This window comes from Callospermophilus lateralis, chromosome 6 (assembly GCF_048772815.1).
Source record: "Callospermophilus lateralis isolate mCalLat2 chromosome 6, mCalLat2.hap1, whole genome shotgun sequence".
NCBI lineage: Eukaryota > Metazoa > Chordata > Mammalia > Rodentia > Sciuridae > Callospermophilus > Callospermophilus lateralis.
In genome coordinates, this window is record NC_135310.1 from 30,792,172 (window position 1) to 30,809,762 (window position 17,591).

At 38.6% G+C, this 17,591-nt stretch overlaps 1 protein-coding gene across 1 annotated transcript; it reads left to right on the plus strand.

Moving 5' to 3' along the window:
* Positions 1 to 3,598: 3,598 nt before the first annotated feature.
* Mtfr2 (mitochondrial fission regulator 2) lies at positions 3,599 to 13,058 on the plus strand. Its single transcript, XM_076859702.1, has 7 exons — positions 3,599 to 3,676; positions 6,089 to 6,193; positions 6,684 to 6,796; positions 8,031 to 8,266; positions 9,324 to 9,678; positions 10,563 to 10,764; positions 12,942 to 13,058. The coding sequence occupies exons 1-7, from the start codon at positions 3,614 to 3,616 to the stop codon at positions 12,975 to 12,977; spliced, it is 1,110 nt and encodes a 369-aa protein (XP_076715817.1). The 5' UTR covers positions 3,599 to 3,613; the 3' UTR covers positions 12,978 to 13,058.
* Positions 13,059 to 17,591: the final 4,533 nt, after the last annotated feature.

The following is a 17,591-nucleotide window of genomic DNA, read 5'->3' on the forward strand; positions in this document are numbered from 1 at the left end:
AGCAATTGGCAAGATTTGAGTATATATCCATCCATTCCTTCTCTCTTCCTTGTCTTTGACTGGGTTCTTACCAAGTTGCCCAGTCTAGTCTCAAACTTGGAATCCTCTTGCCTGAGTAGCTGAGATTACAGATGTTTTTATACAGCATTTTGCTGAGTACACATTTCTAAGTTTTTGTCCAAATTAGTCCTTAACCTTTCCATTAATTCATTGAAAAACTATGGATGAATAAAACATTTCTAGTCTTGGGGATTCAGTATAACATAATGATTTGTTTACAAGAAGATGTAATCAGTGTTTCTGGAAAAACTGTTGGTAGCATGAAAACAAAACCAGTATTTGCAGTAAAGTTAGGTGACGGGGTATTTCCATGAACCTCCACACCACAGCAGTTGGAGACAGATCACAAACCTGTCTGGTGTTGGTATCTGTCGAAGTATGAGGAAGAATTAGGGTAGTATTTGACAGACATGAGAACACCAGAATCCCAAGTTAGCCAACAGCCATTTACTGAGAAGCAGCTGAAACTTGGGATTTAATCCTTTTAGTGAATGCAAGGCACCCATCCATAGTAAGGACTTGGAAAGGCCAGAGTAGTTCACCCAGGAAACTCTCAAAACTGACCGGCCAGGTTTTTTAGGGACTGGACTCCATGCTGCAGAGAAAATACTTAAAATGGTATCAATTTATCAGGATAAAGAAAATAGAAGATCAAGCTGGGTAGGTGAACAAAGCCAGAAAAATGTTAACAAACTATTTGAATATGACTCAAAAAAAAAAAAAAAAAGAAGAAAAATAGAAAAGATAGCTCTCTGGAGTTTTTCTGTACCAGGCCTCATTCTAAAAGTTCAGGAAAACAATGTAAAGATCATAAATAAGGGGCTGGAGATGTAGCTCTATTGCATCACAAGGCCCTGGGTTCAATTTCCAGCAACACACAAATACAAAATGATGATCAATAAAAAAAAGTCAAGATATAATATGAATGTATTAGTAAACCTAAAATGGAGTGAGTATCTCTGAAGAATTGGGAACATTTATGTATGCATTTGACTTGGATGTTACTAAATCAGTCCTGGAATGTTGAACTGTTAGTGAAGCTAGCAGAATAAATGATTCCGTTTTCCTGTTCTCAGGAATATTTTCATTCTTGCCCTATTTCATGCCCTCTTGGATAAGGGACTGGAAAAGGAGGAGGTTTTAATAGTCATGATTTACTTATGAGGGCACAAAGAGGACAAGGAAGGAACTTGAGAGAATTGGGGTCTGCTCATTTCATCTAGGGTTTCTGATCCATTTTCCTTTCACATTGTTTTGTCACCCTCCTTACCCACCCCCTTCTTACGATTGAACCCAGGGGTACTCCAACATATCTGCTACCCCTTTTTTAAAATTTATTTTTTGTGACAGGGTCTTGCTAAGTTGCTGAGGCTGGCCTCAATTTGTCACCCTCCTGCCTCAGCCTTCGGAGTCGCTGGGATTATAGGCCTGCGCCACTGCACCCCCTCTTGTCCCGACTTTCATCCTTTTCCAGACTATTGGGCATGTCCCCACCTTAGTTCTGCCATTTGCTAGCCTGAAGTCATTATCATTGTCTTCTCATTCCATATCTATTTTAATCAACACATGGATTGAATGCCCACTATGTACTAGACACCTTATTTTATATATGGTGCCCCGAGAAAGTCTCTGATTTGTACACTAGTATGTAAACTCCAGGAGGGTAAAGACCTGCCCGGCTCAGTATCGAATCTTCCGAGATTAGAATAGTGCCTGGCACTTACTATACATCCACTATTGAGTGAATAAATGACGTCCATCAGGAAAGTTACCCTATTTTTTTGTTCTGTAGATCAGCAAGCAGCAGGTGTAGTTATCTAAAATTGTCACTTCCCTCCAACACAACTCATGCTGAAACACGAGGACAGTCATTGTGCCTCATGAAGATCCACCGGCTAGACCAGGAGAGTGACCGCCCAAGTGAGACGAGACAGGTCCCTGCCCTCTTTCAAGGTCACTTTGATAGTCTGGAATAAGGAGTCTTTCGTGAACCAAGGAATCTTAAATACCACAAAGCTGCCAACACTGAGAACAGTGCTTAGATCACACTGTCTCAACAGATGTTGGCTGGCTGAACGACCAATAAATAAGCCGCGACCCTCTGTGGCAGGCGGACTCGGGTGTAGAGGGTGACACATTCCCAGCGAAGAACAGGGTGAGGCACAAAGTCCGGATGGCGGGTCCTTCTCAGTGGCTGGTCGTAGCTGGGTAGCACTGGCTGTAACCACACAATACTTGAGATCGCCAGCAAAACAGAAAAGTACGTACATTCTGCGCGTGCGTCACTCTCTGGGCGCGACCTGCCCGCCCGCTGGCTTTCTATTGGTGGCCTGAATGAATTGTCGCAAGCTTGACGTCATGTACCTGCCAATCAGAAGCAAGCGATCTTCATCCTTGTCCAATGGGATCGGGGATAGGTCAGGGCCCGCTGTATTTGATTTTCGTTCACGGACGCGGAAGTGGCGAGCCAGACCTAAGTAGGCGCCACTGGCTTCCTGGGCGCTAGAGGTCTGGGTGCGCCTCCTGCGGAGTTGTCCCGGCTGATTGCGGAGGTCCGGGACCGACCCCGGTCGGCTCAGGCCCTTTGCTCGTAGCCTCTTTCTGCCTGGCAACTGGTGGTGCGCGGGCCACGCGGGATCCGGGTCTGGGCGCTTCTAGACCAGGGCCGGCGCGTTCTGGAATTCCTTGCTTGAAGATTCGGAAACCATCTTCCTTAACGCCCTCCGCTTGGTATTTTTCTCGTCGGAAGCTCAGTTTCTGAGGAAGGTGAGCAAGGGTACCTTGCTGGGTTGGAAGAGTCCCCGAGGCAGCGACACTAACGGGCCCTGGTCACACACAGCCTGTTACTTAGGAGGGGAGGGATTAAGCGGCGTCACCTACCGCGCGTTCATTCTCCTAATATTTAAAATGAGGGCAGAGGGGTGGGATACTCAGCTAAATTTGTGAGAAGAGATACCAGTCTTCTATTATTATTATTATTTTTTAAGAGCAATGAGACAGGTCCCTGCCCTCTTTCAAGGTCACCTAAACTCATCCCTCTTCTGAGCCACTGCAGAGAGCATTAAGGATGGACTGAGCTTCCCTATCGCAAACTGACTTAAAACCTTTCCCTGCTACGTCTCTTTTATGTAATCAGGCATCTTATAAAATTTGAGTGTAACTTAGAAGATTAAATAAAAGTTTTGTTTATACTTCCCCCACCTCCAACAATATTTCTTTCTCTCCTTGATGCTGGCCAGAACTTGGGAGGCTGAAGCAGGAAGATCACAAGTTTGAGACTAGCTTGGGCAACTTAGCAGACCCTGTCTCAAAACAGCAAAAATTAAAAAACCAAAAAGGCTGGGAATGTAGCTCAGTGGTAGAGTCCCTGGGTTCGGTCCCCAGCATTGCAAGAATGGTGCTGGCCAGGAGAAATTAGTTGGTGGTGTAATGAAAGGTCCCTTCTAAGCTATTTAATGTAGTTTATGTGGCAATTATTTGTTAAGAGTAATACTTTCTACAATTTTTCCCAAAGGTACCAGGAAACTGATAATGTTTCCTTGAATTTTCTTCAATGTCTCTCATACTGAATATCTTAAGAGAGATGCTGGCATATTTTGGTGTTCCCATAGACCAGGTAATGTCTTAATACATTTGAATGATTCTGCTGTCTTTGTTATTCTGTCTTATTTTTTAAAATAATTTGTATGTAAACATTTAAGGCAAAATTGTTATTCTCTTTAGGTGGAACACAGGTGAGTTAGTACAGTATAGTTTTGATAGTTTGAATTAGAAAAGGGTGGATAAGATTATTGAGAACCTTTTTACTTCCTGGGTCAAATGTCAAAAGAAGATGAAGGCACAATAAAGACATGACCTTTACAGAATTATATTTATTGCATAGATAAAGTAATTCATGAGCAGTTTGATGTTTGGGTGTACAATGGCAAAATTGAAGCTCAGCAATTCAGAATAAATCTGAGGGTGAGAGGATGACTTAGGCTTGGGAATTATAAGCAAGTCCAATTTTGTCTACTTGTTGAACATCAACATTGAAAAGTGTTCTTGGTTCTGCAGATCATTTAGAGGCAATACACGGTTCTTGTATTCATTATGTTTAAAATATGGGCAATAAGAAACAAATATAACTATAATAAGAGATTGACTATAAGAAAGACCACATAGCATAGTGGCTTACAAAATGGGCACATCATTGCTATTTGGTGGAGTGAATTAGAAGAGTAGTAAGGATAATGCTAAGATTTTAAACAAAAATAAATTGAAGAATGATGGCGCCATTATTGTAAGTAGACAACTTAGTAGGAGAATATGAGAAAGTGGTTTGAGATAAGGTGAGCTAGAGGTGTTGTTGGAATATATAAACAGAAATATCCCATAGACAATTATTTAGTTGGTTCTAGAAGCTAGGAAAAAAGAGAGATTTGGATTTGGGAGTTAGCTGCATTGTTTTGATATCTGAAGCCATGGATTTTGATGATATAATGGCAGATGTCATTAGATATTTTTGAAACATTGAAATCTCAGTGATAGACTGAAGACAGGGAGGACTGGATAGCAGTTGAAGATTTACTTATTATTACTGGGTTATTGGTGCCTTTAAGAATTTTTGTAGGAGGAGATAGGATTTAATTGGGTGGAATAGTTTGAAGAATATGAAGTGTCTTCAGCAGTCTTCTTTTGAATAGTTTGCTTGTGAGAAGAAATTGAGAGATTTCATCAATTTGAAGGGGCAGCAGGATTAGAATTTTCTTTTCAAAGTTAGAGGCAACTTTTAGCATATTTGCACTAAGTACAAATGAGAGAGGGTGATTGAACAATGTCTTGGAGAAGGTAATTGGACAGGGAATCTGAATACATAAGCCTCAGGAAGAAGAGAAACAGTCTGAACTTAAGGAATAGAATAAAAGTGAGAGATAGTGGAGAGAGATTTTGAATGGAGAGTATTAATGTAAAATAACAATCCTGCTTTAAAGGAAATAAGAAAAAAGTTTATTTTGAGCCAAATGTGAGTATCTATAGCCTGGGAACATGAATTCAGATTACCTGAAATGATGTTACACCATGGAAGAGGTTGCATGAGCTTTTATAGTTACAGAACAAAGAAAGCTGTAAATTAACACTTAGGTGGGCTACGCCAAGGTGGGCAGATCTCTTCCATGTGATTTAGATATTATCACATTCTCAGCTTTAGGGTTGATGGAGGCTAGAGCTGTGTCAAGCTTAGTGATACATTCTCAGAGTTTTATCTAGAAGTTAGGGTATTAGATCAGATACAGAGGTTGACAGGAAATGGCTATTAAAAGGGACTAAAGATAGCCCAAGATATCATGCCTCATTCCCTGTATCCACAATAAAGGTTAGTCTGCAGAATCTTTAATATGGATGCAGCTTTATAACTTCACAAGGGAAATCAAGTTGAGATATCATGTTGAAATCTGGCTTACTCAGAGCAGAGGCAAGGTCATATGCAAGGAATAGAAGTGGTCATACAGGGGATTTCAGAGATTAGAGATAACTTTGGGTGACATAGTACAACATGTCATGAAGTTTATATGTGCTTACTTTCATCTTTTTTTTTTTTTTTTTAAATCGGTACTGGTGGTTGAAGCTAGGGTCTCATGCATGCTAGGCAAATGCTCTATGACTGAGGTTCGTCCCTAGCCTTTTAAAAAAATGTTCAATTTTATAACATGGTTTTGCTAATTGTTGAGGCTGGTCTTGAACTTGTGATCCTCCTGCTCAGCCTCCCAAGTAGCTGGAGTTGCAGGTGTGTGTCACCACACCCAGCTCATTCTCCTCACCTTGCCCTCCTGACAAATATTAGTAAAGTTTAATTCTTTGAAGAAGACACTTACCCTCATGCTGGGGATCAAACTCAAGGCCTGTGCTTGTTTGGCAAGCTCTCTACCACTAAAATAACACACCCAGCCTCATGAAAAAGATACTTTGAGAATATATATATATATATATATTAGATATGTACATTTTAATTAGTGTACATTTTAGGTAATACTTCATGTTTAAATAGGTTTTGCTGACTTGGGAAAATAAAGATTATGGATCAACTCGGAGTATTGTTCGTATTATTGGGAAAATGCTTCCTTTAGAACCTTGTAGAAGACCTGCTTTTGAGGTAAGTCAGTTACCATGAGTTAAGTCCAGTGTATAAAATAATTGTAGGTACTTCTAAGTATTTAGGGTAGAACAACAAAAGGAAATGTTTTCTGTAAGCCAGGAACCTTTAATTTACCTCTGGATATAAGTCATTTTGCATTTGCTTTTGTGGTTACTGTTTCTTTTAAGTAATTAGATTAAAAAAAAAAAAAAAAAAGAAGAAGAAGAAAGAAAACTGGCAGTTGCAAGAAAGACTCCAGAACTTATTTTATTTTACATTGTATGATAGATAAGAGTGACTAGGGGAGAGAATACAGTTGCATGCTTAGGCTACAGAATAGCATTGACCCCAGTATTTTTTCTTGCTAACAGGTGCATGTGCTTCTACTGAAGAACTTTGTTCCTTTTCTCTCTTTGGGGTTGTTAATTTATTTAATGCCATGGGATATGGGACATGTGCCTTCTCTGACTCCCTGCAAAGCTCTGACTTTTTTATTTTTTTGCTTTAGTTGATCCCGCACTTGAACTCTGTAGAATCTGATAATTGTGGATCTATGGTTCCATCTTTTGCTGATGTTTTGTGTGTGGCAAATGATGAAGAAGCCAGTTATCTCAGATTTCGGTAATTTATATGCTTATTTTGGAAATATGACATAATCTATAACCTGAATTCTTGCATGTGTTAAAAGTTTGCTCAAGTTGATTGAACTTTTTTGTTCTGACTCTGTCCTGTGCTGTGTTTTACTAATCCCTCCTTATGTGGGTGGTTTCTCTCTCTCTCTCTCTCTCTCTCTCTCTTTTAATAGTTTTTCTTTTTTTATAGTTTTATTTTTCTCTTAGGGAGAACTAACTTATGTATTAGTATATTCAGATACAGGCAGTAAGTATAATGAGTGTCAGTTACTAAAAGATTCTGGCTAAATTTATTATGTGTCAAACTGGCTTGTTAATTTTCAAAAAGTTTGAAGACCAGGGCTTGAATCCAGGGGTGCTTTACCACTAAACCACATCCCCAGCATAATCTTGAATTTGCTGTGCTTCAAATACTATGCTAAGTCTACAAGAATGAAGTGATGTGTAGGTGTTTTAAGTAATCTAGAGAAGATTTAAAGTATACAGGAGGATATACATAGGTTAAGTGCAAATATTGTACTTCTTTATATAAGGTACTTGAGCATTCTTGGATTTTAATATCTACATGTGTCCTGGAACCAGTTACCCACACACACACTGAGAGAGGACTGTATTTTAAAATTGAATGTTAGTCTCTTAGGGAGAACTAACTTATGTATTAGAATATTCAGATACAGACTATAAGTACAATGAATGTCAGTTATTAAAAGATTCTGGCTGAATTTATTATGTGTCAAACTGGCTTGTCAATTTTCAAAAAGTTTGAAGACCATAAACTAGCTCCCTTACCTCTAACATAATCCTGAATAAAAGGCCCTTCAGCTCCTCTGCAGAATTTCTAGGAAAATTAACTTACACTGTGTTTAAAGTTAATAGGTAATAGGTTAAGCAATTACAAGATAATTATTTTTATTGTACAATCTAAAAGAAAGGTTAACTTTCATTCCCAGTTACATATTGGCCATCTATTAGAGGCTGTATTCTGTTTTTCATATTGAGAAAAGAGACGATCACAGGGGAAAGAGTTGCTCTGATTTTGTGGTGTTGTCTTTTCTTTTCAGTGCTGGGGATCAAACCCAGGGCCTTTGTGTATCCTAGACAAGGGCTCTAACATGGAGCTATACCCGCAGCCCTGCTTTATTGTCTTGCTTTTCATGAGAGATATTATTTTCTTTAGATTGAAAATCTCCCTTCCATTCTTTGCTTTTTCCTTCTACCCACAGAAATAGTACATGGAAAAATGAAGAAAAGGAAAAAAATGAGTTTTCCCATCCTTTACAACCAGTTTTGGATCCACTGTTATCAGCTCAAAGACAGAACAAACCAGTGAAAAATGATCTGCCTGTAAATGAAGCTGCAATTAAAAAAATAGCTGCCCTTGAAGATGAGCTTACTTTTCTTCGCTCTCAGATTGCAGCAATTGTGGAAATGCAGGAACTAAGAAATAGAAAAAAATCTGGTGAGTAATATGTTGGACTTTTGTTTCAGCTAGATGATAATTATTGGTATTGAGTTAATACAATTCTTAATAAGAACTGTGAACAGTATTAAATGTATGATAACAAAATTTGAGTGTATAGATTTATTATATCTGATGTTTATTCAGAATAAATCACAAGATACAAATGGAGAGAGTGACTTTGGTGTAAAGATCTAGCTATTGCTCCTGAAGATTGCATTTTTTTTTATTAAAAATTTCTTCCCTTTTAAGAAGCTTTCCTAGCTTTCAGAACATTGGAGATTAAAAGAAAGAATCCATTGGTTTGAAAGAGGCAAACGGGCTTGTGGCCTCATTATAGTTTTTACTTAATGTTACTACACTTCCACCAAGTTCAGGTGAACAATATTTTTCAGATGATCCTTTTCTAAATTTTTAGAGATATAACTTGCTTTAAACCCAAAATTTAAAGCAACATAGGTACTAAGAACTTTCCACAACAGATTTGGTCATAAAGGGCTATATGTAAATAAAGCTGCTAAAAAATTTTATAATGTATATGCATATATATAGTATATAAGCATGATTTATACAGTATCAAGATGTGTATAGCATGTGTTTATAATAATTTATACATAAATAAAGTACATAGTATATAATAGTTATATAAACTCATAAAATAAATAAATATACAACTTTTTTGTCAAGTAATTTGTGTTTGCTCACTGTTCTTCAGAAGCAAATCTGTTGTGAAAAAGTTAAATAATCTGTACCTAAAAAATAATGTTTACTTCTCAAATGTCAGAGTGAAGTTCAAATTGTATATGAATTATGGAAAAACTCTTTCTCTTGAAAATACATTCTTTAGGGCCTGCCTACATGGAGAATTTCTAGTTGAATTACAAATGAATTCACAATTTGGCTTGACTTTACAGAAGCTACTAAACAGACGGGATTAATTCTTCTGGGCTATCATATCACTGTTTTAGCATCATTACAGAATTGTTTTGTTTTGGTTCTCATTACTCTTATATGTTAGAATTTTGAATGTTTTTTCAACAGACTACTTTGCTTTTAGGCTCCTTTGACTTGAATGATGAGCCCCCTGGTGTGGGAAGAATGCCATCACGGGCCACCGCTGAACTGAGTGTAGAACCAGATCAGTTTCCAAGTGCAATGCTTTCTCCTCCTTCACCACCACCGCTTCCTCCTCATTTTTCTTCTCCTCAGCCTTCAAGTTTTCCTCCCATACAACTAGGATCTGCTAATATTTGTGACTCAGATAATCCAATAGCTGAAATGAAAAAGCAGCACCCTGGTGCTGTTAAGACCAATTATAGTCATCATTCAAAAAGCCAGAGAAATAAAGAAGTTCCAAACATGTTGGATATTCTAAAGGATATGAATAAGGTCAAGCTCCGTGCTATTGAACGGTATGTTGTCATAATTTGGAAAAAGAACTAGACTTTTGTCAATGACGTTTTTAAAAAAATTGGTTATGAAAGTTGACAGATGTCTTTCTTCTTATTCCTCATCACCCTGAATGCTCCTCCCAGAGATACTCATTTTTAATTCTTTTTAAAAACATGTTTATTTAGTTATAGATGAATACACAGTATCTTTACTTATTTTTATGTGATGCTGAGGATTGAACCCAGTGCCTCACACATGCGAGGCAAGCACTTTACTACTGAGCTACGTCCTCAGCCCCTTTAATTCTTTTTTGACCATTTCTTCTTTCTTTCTTTCTTCCTTTCTCCTTCCCTTCCCCTGTTCTCCCCTCTCCTGTCCTCTCCTCCCCTCCCTTCCCTTCCTTTCCCACCCTTCCTGTCCCTACCCTTCTCTTTCCTTGTCCACTTAGTCTTCCGCTTATCCACTGTTGTGTTTTCCAGTTAACCAAGTCATTTATTTATGGTTTCAGTTACCCATGGTAATTGTGGTCTGAAAATATTAAATGGAAAATGACAGAACTAATAAAGTTTAAGTTGTGTGCTAATCTAAGTAGCATGGAGAAACAGTAGGCATTCAGTGAAGATCATATATGAATGATCAGACAGATGAACAATCAGCCTAATGGTTTTCTTCTTATGAACTCTGGTCCTTTTAAAAGGTCTTAAATATTTATTTAAATTTTCCTACTTATCGGAAAATTAGAAAATTAAAAATAAAGGTTTTCAGCACAGTGATATTTCAGGAATCCCAGTTTATAGCAAGTTGTGGTAGAACCCTAGCCCACATGGTTTCTTGTTTTTCTTGTTCACTATGCCCTCCAAGTTCTAAATATTAAAATTTTAATTTACTCAATTTTTAAAAACAGGTCACCTGGTGGTAGGCCCATTCATAAGAGGAAAAGACGAAGTTCACATTGGGATCCTGTGTCCTTAATATCACATGCACTTAAGCAGAAATTTGCATCCCAAGAAGATGACTCCTTTGACAAAGAAAATAGATCTTGGGATTCTTCTCCATTTAATAGATCTTGGGAGTCTTCTCCATTTTCTAGTCCAGAAGCTTCAAGGGTGAGCTATAACAGTATAAAATTTTAACGTCTAAGTTTTTCTCAAGTATGCTGTTCGTGATGTAGCTTCATATTTAAGTTCTCTTGAAGTAATTATGCAGGATGGACTATAAATTGTTGGCATTGCTTATTGTTCTTTAGCTTACAAAATAAAACACTTGGTTTGGAGAAGATATGTGCCTAAGTTTATAATTGTTTATCCTACATAGACGCTAACTTAATGACAGTCTGCAGCATGAAGTGGGGGTCTGAAGCTGAGAGGACCAGAGAAGAACCATGCAGTATATTCAACCTTACCATATCAAATGGCACCACTCCAATATTTTATGCAGTCATATATAAAGACTGGATTATTTAGTTGCATGGAATGTTATCTCTACTTTTAACAAAGCAAATGGGATTACAGTTATCTTTAATGACAACGCTTACTGGATGCTGAAAAAGACATGTTTTTTGGGTGGTGTTCACATCACAGAATTTAGTTGAGGTAGTACATAGAAGAAGCCTTAGAAATGAGAGGAGTGTGGAAGAGGCACAGTGTTTGAAGTCAGGTAGGTATCATTGCTGAGTGACCTGCAGCAGCAGAGACTGGGAAACTGCAGTGCACACGGGCACTCAGCATAATGGCCCTCCTCACAGTCCACGGTGCAGGCTTTCAGGTCCACTGTGTGTGTCCAGTCATCATATGCTGAGCACATTGACTCAGAAAATGATGTTCTTTTTCAGTAAGACTGAAAGGCTTACTGAAGTCTTAAATAGTCTTACAAGCTGCAGACTGTAAGACTATTTAAGAAGAAAAGTATATAGTTTACTAAAATGCAAATGTGTCAAATACTAAACATTTATATAGCAATTTATAATTTGCAAGATAAAGGCCATTTATAGGTTTTGCATTCATGGATTCAACCAGCCATGAAGAAAAATTTTGAAAACAATAACAAAAACCCTATATCTTACTGAGCCTCTAGAAGTTTTTCTTGTCATTATTCTTTAACAATATAGGACAACTACTATTTACAGAGTGTTTATACTGTATTGGCATTACAAGTAATCTAGGGATGATTTAATTTATACAGACGAATGTGTTTAGGTTTATATAGCAAGATATGTCATTTTATATGAGGGACCTGTACATCTGTGGATTTTGGTACTCCTGGGGGTCCCGGAACAAATCCTCTATGGATACTGAGGGAGAGCTATTTTTTTTTTTTTTTTAAACTCTTGTTTGATCCTTATAGGAATACTCTAAAAGAAAAAAATAATGTAAATATTGCTTGTTTTACATATGAGGAAAATGAACTTTCACTCCCCATAATCTTTCATCTAAGGAGAACAGATTAGAGCTTAGTATATTAAAATTCTAGATGTTTGAAAAGTCTCAGTTATCTAAGAAATTAATTTAAATGGGACACACTGGAATGTGTTCCCAGTGGCAGTGTTCAGTAAAGTATTACTGGGTTGTCATATACTGTTTGCTGTTTGTTCAGTGTCCCTTAGTATTTTCTTTCCAATCAACTCTGAGCCTTTTAGTGGAAGAATCAAAAACATCCTTTTGTATATTTTATAACACCTAGTTTCAGGCTCGAGAGAGGGACTTAAATTTTAGTTGACTGGGAGCTCATTCTGCTATGGTTTGAATATGTCAGTGTCCCCCAAAAGTTCATGTATTAAAGCATAGTCTATAGGGTGGTCCTCTTGGGAGGTGCTGTGAGCCTACTGGGAAGTCCTCGGGTCACTGGGGGCATGCCTTTAAAAGGGAAGTGTGGGACTCTGGCCCCTTTATGTCTTTTTCTTCTTCCCAGCTCATGAGGTGAACAGTTTGGCTCCACTATACATTCCTGTATGATGTGCTACCCTTGCAGAGGCCCAAAGCAATGGGGCTTTTTGATCTTGGACTGGGACTTCCAGAACCATGAGCCAAGAGAAACCATTTATCTTTATAAGTTAATTGCCTTAGATATTTCATTATAGTATCACAAAGCTAACACATTCTCCATGGTGGAGAGTGTCTTTGCACACTTCTGTGTCTTAAGCGCTGAGAATAGTGCCTGATGTGGCCTACCCTCAAATCGCTATTTACCATCGAGTGAATTAAACATTGGGGTCACCTGGTGTTTTTCTTGCCATTCTTTTTCTATATTTGAATAATTTCTGTGTTGAACATTTGTTTTATTTCAGTTTGAACATCACATTTCACAGACAGAAGGACAGTGATCTGAGGGAAGAGCTGATAATGCACAAAAGCTGTTGGACAAAGTATTGGGCACAAAAATTCTGTCTTCACTTGGAAAAAAGATGCAGAAATATGGCGGCATGTCTTTCGCTACCTTTCACAGGATCAACTCCTCTGCCCAGGATTGTTGAATGAAGCCTATATCCTGGGACATTTTAGGGCCCTGGTCTGAGGAAGAATACCTGTCTCTGGTTTTGGAGATTCTGCAGTTAACTGACTACTGAAGAGAGTTAGGTGTATGGATTTTTTCCCATGTATGTCAACATCGAAAGCTGACTATACGTTCCAACAATTGTCCTCAGCAATTCTGACTTCCCAGTTTAAAAGCCTTTGAATCTTTTAAAAATTGGTAGTGATCTGGCTTACATGGCCTCCAGCAACTTGGAGATTTTCAAAGAAGATAAAATTATAATTTATTAAGAAACTCTTAGTTTTAATCATAGGGTTAAGCTTTTTGAAACTTCTTCCTGAGATAATAAATTAGTCTTGGACACAGATTTTGTTTAAGTGATACAAGTATTTAAAGAATCTTCTTGACATGTTTTGCCTGCACTTGTGATGTAAACATGTATGCCTGACATCTGTTTCTTTCATTCCCTATTACATTTATACATTGTTCTTTTGCAAATAGATTGTACAATAAATGTGTCTTTTGAACATGATTGTGTTTTGTAGCAATTCAGATGAATGCTTTCTCACTACTCACAATGTGTCAGAGAGAGGGAGTTCTGTAGGTAGTTTCTTGGGAAATAAAAAGGAAACACGTTTGACATAAGATCTTGTCCATCTTCACCCACATGCTGATGTGATATGGAAACTTATCAGTCTGTGCAACAGCCAGGGAGTTAGAAACCATCTCAGTGGACTCAGCCATTTTGCCAGGCTCTCCACTTTCTGAAAAGTTTAGGCTGCTGTTCTCTTGCTGTGGCAGAGGGTTGGTTGCCCGGTCCCATTTCCATTTCCAACTCCATTTTCCCGGTACCTGCCATTTGGTTGTGGTCATGCGGTTATCATCTTATGTCTGTGGGGAAGAGGCTTTGGGTCACTGAGGTGCAAACCCTGACATTCTGAGTTGTTTAACCACACTAGCAAGACTAACCAGACTTGTTAGAAAGATTATCTTAGAAAAACCTGCCTCCTGGGTCTTCTGCTACTTGTGGCCAAAGCACTTGTAACGGTACAGCAATATAGTAGGGTATGAGGTCTGCTAGCTGATGTGGTTTTCTGATCTTATGCTGCTGTCAGTAGTTTGGTATTGTTTCTGCCCTGTTTCCTCACCCTGCCTTGTGTCATTGTCCTTATAACAGAAATCTTTCCCCTGAAATAACTGCTTTCTGTTCCCCAAGGTAGGCTTGCATTTTGTTTTTTAGTTTCTTTGTTCAAAAGTATAATCATGTCCCCTCCCCCAACAATCAGCAGAAACCTTGAATGATGCTGTCCTTGGCCATGGGAAGTGTTTCCTGATAAACCTCAAGTTGTTTTATTGATGATTTTGAGTTTTCTGTTCTACTTCAGAATGAATTTCCTGCCTTCCCCAAACACATTTTAATACCAATGATGTATTGGAATCAAGTTGACCTTGGATACCCCTCTGTTCAGAAGTTTTGACTAATGGTGCCAGGGACCCTAAAATCCTCCCCTTTCCCCGCACCCCCGGCAAGCCTCTCTAGTGGTCTGAGCTTGGGTACCTGGTGACTTGTGTTCAGTATAGAGGTCAGAGAGTTGGGAATTTAGTTCAGGCTTTCATCATGAATCTGTAAATAAGTTACCTAATATCCAAATTGTATTCATAAATTCATATGTGATTACTTTATGTTTTTTTCCACTCAGGATTGAACCAGGGGCTACTGCATACTAGGCAAATGCTCTACCACTGAGCTACATTGCCAGTACTTACATTTAAAAAAAAAAAAAATTGATGTGATCTCCCTAAGTTGCTGAGGCTGGCCTCAAACTTGCCCTGGCCTCAGGCTACTATATATAACAATATAATACACTGGGTAGCTAATTGACAAAAATTTATTTCACCGTTCTAGAGCCTGGGAAGTCTAAGATCAAAGTGCCAGAAGGCTCAATGTCTGCTGAGAGCCTGCTTTCTGGTTCATACACAGTGTCCTGCTGGGTACTCAGATGGTAGAAGGTTACTAGGCTCTCAGGGATCTACAAGAGTGCTAACTAATCCTAATTGGGAAGGCTTCAGCCTCATAATCTAATTCACCCCAAAGGCCCTACCTCCTAATATCACCTGGGGTGTGTGGGGGTGGACACCATTCCAACATATGAAACTTCAGGGGACATAAGCATTCAGTCCGTTGCAAATTATGTTTGGTGAGGAACAGCCATATATGTGGAATGTAATTTATATAGTAGAAATGGGGGAAGAGTTTTAAAAAGTCTTCTGGATATTAAGCATGTACTTTCTTCAGATCAGAGAAGTTAAATACATAGTTGGATTTATTTTAAATTTAAATTCTCTCCCTTCCCTCCACAAAATCCCAGAGCGGTCAAGAACAGTGAAATGCAAGATTTGTATATCAGAAAAGGGGTGTTGCAGCTTGGGTTTTCTGGGGAGCAGACTGAGATTACTATGCAGCGAGTTTCTGGGTGTGTTCTCTCCATAGCACCCGTGCAGGAGAAGGAGAAGGGTTGGGTGAAAGCAGTTGTCACTGCCACAAGGTCCTCAGCAGATCCCACAGGGGGCTCTCTTGTCCCTTGGTTGGAGTCATCTTCTATGGCTCTGAGCATTCTGGGTCTTTACACTTTGATCAGAGAGGGTTGATTGGCAGGTCTGAAGATGGATCATGGTGGTGTATCATAGTCACAGGGAACACAAGTTCCAAACATGTTGCAGGGCCCACTGAATTAGACATGACATCGTGCTGGAAATGGTACAGTTAGCTTGAGTAATATTAATTGCCTAGAATTACCAACCTCATTGCCCTGCATCCTTCTACAAGGCTAGTTCTTAAACTCATCCTCTTGAAAATGGTTGCATTCTTAAAATTGGGGGTCAGAAAGCATTTCTGTCTTTAAAGATATGTCCCTTTTGGATCTTCAGATTTCTGTGCCTGTGGATTGGCTTTGGTATCACAGCAATTTCTGTAGTGGCACGTGGAAATCAGGGGATGGGTAACCTATGGCTGGCTGGTCATAGTTTTTTCCTTTTCTCTTTATGGAAATAACTTGCATTTATGAGGATTCAGGGGATTAAGCTGTTATAACAGCGTGGAAATGTACCAGGAGATCTGAATCATCCATTCTTTGGGTCTCAAGCTGCTCAACTGTCCAATGAGACCAAATGGTTGCAGTGACAGTTTTCGTACTCTGTACCAACAAGTCTTACCAAAAAGATGTGGTCTTGGGCTAGTTACCAGGGGGAAGGATTCTGTGGGTCCCTGAGAGCTTCTGTTATGGGGGCCCAAGAGTGGTCTATAGCTTATCTATAAGGCTACAGTGTTTTAGGCCAGAGCAATAGCTCTCATTTTGAATGACACTTAGGTACAAGATGCTGCTGTTAGCGATTTCCATATGTTGGCTCATTCAATCTGAATATCAACACGAGGAGGTGTAGACTATTGGTAGCCTCACTTTACAGGTGAGGAACTAAGTATGGAGAGAGAGCCTCCATCTCAGTAGCTCCTCCAGATTCTCACAGTTGGTCAAATAGAAGACTTGAGATTTGAATACAGGCAGATGGGTTTTCTAAACTCTATTTAATTCCTCGGTAACACTGCCAATCTCATTTTTTAACCTATTTATTTAGACTTTGCATTTTTTCCAGAAGGTATTTAAGGCAGTTAACAAGGATATATAAAGCATGGTACAATGAATTGAAAGGGATATAAAAAAGTAAGGCTACAGTTTTTCATATTCACCACAAGGGGGAAGTGTAATACTAAGTGCACCCAGGCTGATGACAACCTGTTAACCACATTTGGATGACAAATTTTTAGAAATTATAGACAAAGCGAGGTTTGGTCAAATATTAATTGGAAAATCAGATTATTAAAAAGTTCCTTAATTAAAAAAAAGTTCCTTAATGAATTATAAATAATCATACCCTTGATAGATCAGAGACTATGTCATCAAGCTAATTCAACTTTTTCCCCAACAAATAAATATTCTATAAAATCCAATGATGAAAGCAAGGGATGCCATTGCTGATTGTTAAATGTCAAGAATACACTGGGATTCTCCCACGTTCTTCTGCTGGAGTACAATTATTTATCTCACAACTAGGAAAAAGCACAAAGCTTATTTTTAATAATGCCATTACAGTTCTTGTATTTTATCCCAATACAACCGGTAAATTAAAGTGTTGGAATTTTTACTAGGTCACATGCAAATAAATGCTTCGAAAGATTCTTCAATTGTTTAAAAGATCCTATCTTCATTTTTCCTCCCTTGCATCTTAGCCCAGCGTCTTCCACAGCTGAACTAAGCCTGGTGGAAAGTAAATCTTGATGAGGGTATTTGCAATTTCAAACCCAGCCCCTGCGGCACAGGAACCAATGTGCCCGGGATTATCATCTCAGTAGGAGAATGCTCTGTCCCTTTTGGATTTAGCCTTTAGTATCTGCCTGTTTTTCCCCAGA